The sequence below is a fragment of the Cryptomeria japonica genome, chromosome 11 (assembly GCF_030272615.1).
Source record: "Cryptomeria japonica chromosome 11, Sugi_1.0, whole genome shotgun sequence".
NCBI lineage: Eukaryota > Viridiplantae > Streptophyta > Pinopsida > Cupressales > Cupressaceae > Cryptomeria > Cryptomeria japonica.
The window spans coordinates 50,461,333-50,466,992 of NC_081415.1; the positions used below are offsets into that span (position 1 = coordinate 50,461,333).

At 33.5% G+C, this 5,660-nt stretch overlaps 1 protein-coding gene across 1 annotated transcript; it reads right to left on the reverse strand.

Moving 5' to 3' along the window:
- On the reverse strand, nt 1–3,865 carry LOC131051401 (cytochrome P450 81E8-like). Its single transcript, XM_057985918.2, has 2 exons — nt 2,933–3,865; nt 1–768 (listed from the first exon to the last, which is right to left on the reverse strand). The coding sequence occupies exons 1-2, from the start codon at nt 3,857–3,859 to the stop codon at nt 256–258; spliced, it is 1,440 nt and encodes a 479-aa protein (XP_057841901.2). The 5' UTR covers nt 3,860–3,865; the 3' UTR covers nt 1–255.
- Between the last annotated feature and the right edge of the window lie 1,795 nt (nt 3,866–5,660).

Here is a 5,660-nt window from a genome sequence, read left to right on the forward strand (position 1 = left end):
GTTTCATTTATTCTTGGCATTAAGCTGAAGCTGATCGATTATTTGTGCTCCCAATCATATGAACATGATATTTATTCTGTATTCAAACCATAAACCAAAAAACAGAGGAGTTCAATGGTCTATAACTAGACTTCTTGCTGGTATAGATGATGGGAAAGACGAGGCTTGATGGTAACCTCCAAAGGCATTGCCCTTAGCATTGTCAAACCAATCCCTTCATTCATGTCAATCACTCTTCCATCTGGAACAAACCAATCAAAGCTCTGTAACAACCTTGCAAGAATTGTTTGTACCATACACATTCGCCAAAGAAGCACCTGGACACCCTCTTCTCCCTGCCCCAAAAGGAATCATCTCAAAATCATTCCCGCTCATTATGTTGTCTATCTCTATTTCCTTCTCCATAAAACGCTCTGGCATAAATTCTAGTGGCTTATTCCATGCTTTTGAGTCCCTATGAATTGCCCATGCATTTACCATCAGCATTGTTCCTGCAGGAAAATGATAGCCTCCCACTCTACAGTCCTCAATAGATTTGTGTGGCACAGGCAAAGGTGCCAATGGATGAAGACGTAAAGTTTCTTTAACTATTGCTTGCAAGTATTTTAATAACTGGTGTATATCTGATTCCATCACCAATCTGTTTCGTTCAACTTTAGAATCAAGTTCCTCTTGCGCCTTATTCATTACTTTGGGATGTTGCAATAACATTGACAGTGCCCACTCTAGTGCAACTGAAGATGTATCAGTTCCTGCACTTAACATAACCTACAAGGCAACAAGAAGAAGAGATTAAAAAGCAAAAGTGCAGAAATTTAATCACTTATAATATTTGAAAAATTCAAATATTTTTATTGGCAAAGATGTCATAATATATCATGTGTTTTTATAGATGCTATCATTCTCACATCCTTCACTTCTAAGTACTTGACTGATAGATGGAGGAACTCAAGGCCCTTTAGGACATTTATGTATTGATCCAAGGGATTGATGTAGGTGAGGACATTTATACCTTGATCTAAGGGATGGCCTTGTGCAAAGCTAGAGCCAAGTTATACTTTGATGCCTTCTCCAATTTAGCAAGTCTATTTATTGTGAGAAGTTAATGTGCAGGAAAGAATCCAAATAAGACAGGGACCTGTCCTTAATACGGGAATTACTTCTGGGCCCTTCCCTTAGCTCTTTTGTATCACACGATTACCAATACCCACCTCTTCATTGCTCTCATTTCTTGGGTGTATTAAGCTGCCTTCCTCTTTCTCATCACCTTCATTGATACATCGTAATTATGGATTTATATTATTTTTTGAAAATTCTAATCATGTTTAGCTAGCTTCTTATTTTCTCATGCACATCCTTAACATATTTGTTCAAGGGGTTGAGCTTAGTTGGTTAAAGTATTGAGTTCTCAATGTGGAGACCCAAGTTCAACTCTCATGAGGGACACCTTTGTGTAGAATTCCAAGTTGTGACTCTTGGTCTTCCATTAGTTGTATTTGTCACATTGTTTAAAGTGGATTTCTAAGTTGTGACCCTTGGTCTTCCAATTGTTGTTTCTAGTTTTTGTAATAAACTTGTAACGCGGATGCTCGAATGAACAAAAAAAGAGCTTTGTGATTCTATGATACTTAATACAAAAACATATTTCATTTGTTTCCCTTGGAGCATTCTCAGTCATTCCAGGGATCCACACTAAAATCCAAGTTTAGACTCTTTTCTCCTATAACAGGGTTATTCTGAGCCATAGGATTTTTTATCTTGGTTAAATCAGCTTTTAATTGGAATGAAATTTAAGTTGATACGATTAGAATTGTTTTGGGAAATTTAAACCCAGCTATTTCTGTTATTTCCAGTAGCCTTTATATCTGCTAGCAATCTGCAGCATTAAAGACTAACATTAAAAGTAGATCTTTCAGTGACTCCTCCAACCTGTTAAGAAATATATTATTTTGTGTTGTCTTATGTCTATTGTATGTTCGTGTATATATATATATATATATATCTTTGTGTTGTATCCAGATTTTTTAGAGTCCAACTCCGCAGAGCTGTTAGTAGTAACGAGTTGTGTATGAAGCTATGAGTCTGAGTTTGTATGAAGTTTTAAAGTCTGAAGAATGTAAACAAATCTTTGTGTTGTACCCAGTCTTTTTAGAGTCCAACTCTGTAGAGCTGTTAGTAGTAACGAGTTGTGTATGAAGCTATGAGTCTGAGTTTGTTTGAAGTTTTAAAATCTGAAGAATGTAAACAAATCTGAAAGTTATTAGAGCAGCAGCCCAGTCAAATCGACGTAATGTTTTATTTTGAATGAACATAAATCTTATGTCTGTTTTCTGTTATTTCTCATCCCCCTTCAATCCTGCAGTTGTCCTATCTGAATTATGAGCATGCATTTTAATGATTTTGTGAATGTTGATTACAATGTCTTTAAAGGTTTGTGATTCGTATTACTGTGTTTCTTGTTTGTGTGTTAATTCTTCTAGTATTTTTTTTGTTTATTCTATCATAGTTAACTTTAGTATTACTATTTCTAAATGGTTTTCTTGTTGATCTATTTTTAACATAAAGACAAAGATCATTTCTGATACTCAAAAGTATATGTCATCTTTGAAGGATATGTCTATGAAGTTTGGAGGGTTTCCTTCTCTCTTTCTAAATGTCTATTTCCAGTGAGGCTAAAACACACTAGCACATTAGATCAGCAAAGACACAAGCCTATGATTAGCAATTTGAACCTTGGTGATCACAACAACAACTCTACCACTTAACCAACACACTATGAAAAGAGACCATATCCTTGCTGCTCCTAGAAACTATAGACATAATCTAATTCTTAGAATCTTACTCTATCCTAGTTGTATAGTTTCTGATTCTCCACTATTTAAACAAGAATTTATAAACCAAAAATACCAAAACCAAAGTCAAAACAACTTACCAGAGCAGTTGCCTTAATAAATGCATCTTTATCAGGAATTGCTTCACTATTCTCCTTTGCCTGTGAGATCAGCACATCAATAAAGTCTTCCATCACTCTCTCCTCTTGTAATCCTTTCTCCCTGTGCTTGTCCAGGATTCTCTGCAAATACAAGTCTAACTTCCCCTGTACCTCCTTCATAGCCTTCTCGTGCCCCTGCAAATCAAACCACTTCAACCAGGGTATATAATCCCCAATACAAATTACTCCTTTAAGAATAAGAGTCTCTTCAATGAGATGGGTAAACAAATCTGCTGGAATCCCCAATTCCTCTCCAAAATACCTGTCATCTATGATCATAGCCATCAGGGTTTTAAAAGTCAATTGGGACAAAACATTTCTCATGTTCACAATACTCTGCAGTTGTGACTGTTGAAACATAGAATATACTGCCTTACAAATCTCTTTCATTCTCTTGTGTCTAAATGATTGAATTATTTTGGAGGACAGAAGCTCAAGTACACAGATTTTTCTAGCATTTCTCCAGTAGGGGCCATAAGGAGCCCAGCCCAGATTGTAATAATTGTAGCCCAAATGCTGGCCATGTGCAGGCCGAGGTCTAGAAGCAAAAGCCTTATCATTTACTGTAAAACATTCTTTGGCTAAATCTGAAGAAGTTATCACTAAAACAGGGCTGCTACCAAATTTGAGTTGCATAATAGGCCCATAAAGCTGGGAGAGTGAATTTAGAATCTGGTGAATTGGCCTGGTTTTATCCATGAGAAAATGAAGGTGACCAATTACAGGAATAGCTCTGGGTCCTGGAGGGAGATGGCGTCTAAAATTTCCAAGGTGTTTTAGCATAATTGTTGTCACAAGATAAATAGTGGCAGCTCCTACCAAAATAACAGACGTTGTAGAAAATTTCATGTCCATGAATACAACCATTGCTTAAACCTCTCTGTTTCAAATCCTTTGCAAATTTAAGAATTTAACTTGGACAGACATTTCTGCTTCTTCTCGCACAAAAATCAGAGAAAGTTAGACTGCGTGGATTAATCAGCCTGAGTTGGCCTATACAGCACGAGTTAGTTTAATGATGGAGAATTTATATTGTTTCACAAGTTCAAATTTTAGGGAGGGTAAGATATGTATGTTTTATTTGTAGTACAGTTAGATGCCTACTGTAAAGAGTGGAGGTAGCTTCATATTGTTGGACATTGAATTTGAAACAAGCTGTAAACTACATTTAAAACAATACAATGTTTTTTAAAAATATTAATTTTTTTCATTCTAGAAGATTTAGGAGTGGGAGTAGTTTTATATTGCTGAACATTGAACTTGAAACAAGCTGTAAACTAGCAAACTAATTTTTTAAATTTTTTTCATTCTAAAAGATTTGAATTCAGTAATATCTAGATGTTTACAACATAGACTTTGTCATTAAATCAAGCGTCTTTTGACAAAACAACACAAATAATTGCAAAATGACAGAAAAAAAAAGAATGGAGAAACAAAGTTTGTTTTTTTATTATATAAAAAAATTAAGGAAAGCAAAAGATAATTGTCATTTATTTGAAAGGAAGAAAATTAAGAAAATTAAAAGATAATTGTAATTTATTTGAAAGGGAAGGTTTATAATTGATGGAGGTCCAAACCTGCAAGCTGTCAGCCCAGCAAGGGCATGAAGCCCACGAGCTGAAGGTTTATAATTTTTTTCACATAATGTTAGAAAAATAATGGTTGTATTCATCTCAAAAATCAACAAAGGAAAAAATGGAGAAAGAAGGAGATTTTTTTGGATTAAATAAGAAAATTAAAAGATATTGAATATATTTGGAAGGAAACGGTTGTACAATTTTTTTCCACTATCTTATTTAAATTATTTTTTTATTTAACTTGTTATGTTTGAGGCATCCATCAATTGCAAAAGGAGATCTCGAAGTTTGTGTACATAAAATAATCAAAAAGTATTTAAGATAAGATAAGAATTTAACAGTTGTAGAATGGGACTTGAAAGTTTGTGTATATCAAATCAGAAAGCTTTCATAGTAAGATAAGAAAATAACAATTATAGAAGGAGGCCTCAAAATTTGTGTACATAAAATCAAAAAATATTTAAGATAAAATAAAAGTGTGGATGTCATTATTGCTTATGTAAAACAAACTCAACAAGTTAGTTTCCTCTAAAATTCTACTATTCACAATGTTGCTTTATTTTTGTGAAAAGTTTCATTCAAATTTATGGTTTTTTGTTTTCCATTGTCACTATTTCTTTTTACATCCTAGAATTGTTCAAGCTCTCACTAACAGCAATAATTTTACATCTCAATAGAGTCATTTGGAATCTCATAAAAAAAAGCATTTATAATAAGATAAGAAAATGTTCGGAATTAATCTCAACTATCATATTTATTCACCTCCCATAAATCTTGAGAACTGAATAATGTTTTTATTTTGATTGCTCAATAATCATAATTTTTCACATTGAACTATGATATCTATGGATTTGTAAGACTTGTTCCAAATGTAGATGACTATGAAGCTTTGTGCTGAATAAATTGTGCAAAATAAACCTTCAGCACCACTCATGTTAAGCTTTCTTACCATTTGAAAGATAAGGAGGAGCAAAAGTGAAAAAATAGAATAAAATTTAATAATCAAATTCAAATTTACATTTGATCTTCATCTCTTATATTTAGACTTAATAACATTCTTCAAAACACAACTTCTTACTTCTAACAACATT

What these genes read in the sequence shown, in the direction of transcription:
- LOC131051401 (XM_057985918.2), bottom strand. Translation starts at nt 3,859, where the DNA reads ATGGTTGTATTCATGGACATGAAATTTTCTACAACGTCTGTTATTTTG. An exon ending in TTATTAAGGCAACTGCTCTG is followed by an intron (nt 769 to 2,932) that starts GTAAGTTGTTTT and finishes GTTGCCTTGTAG; the next exon opens with GTTATGTTAAGTGCAGGAAC.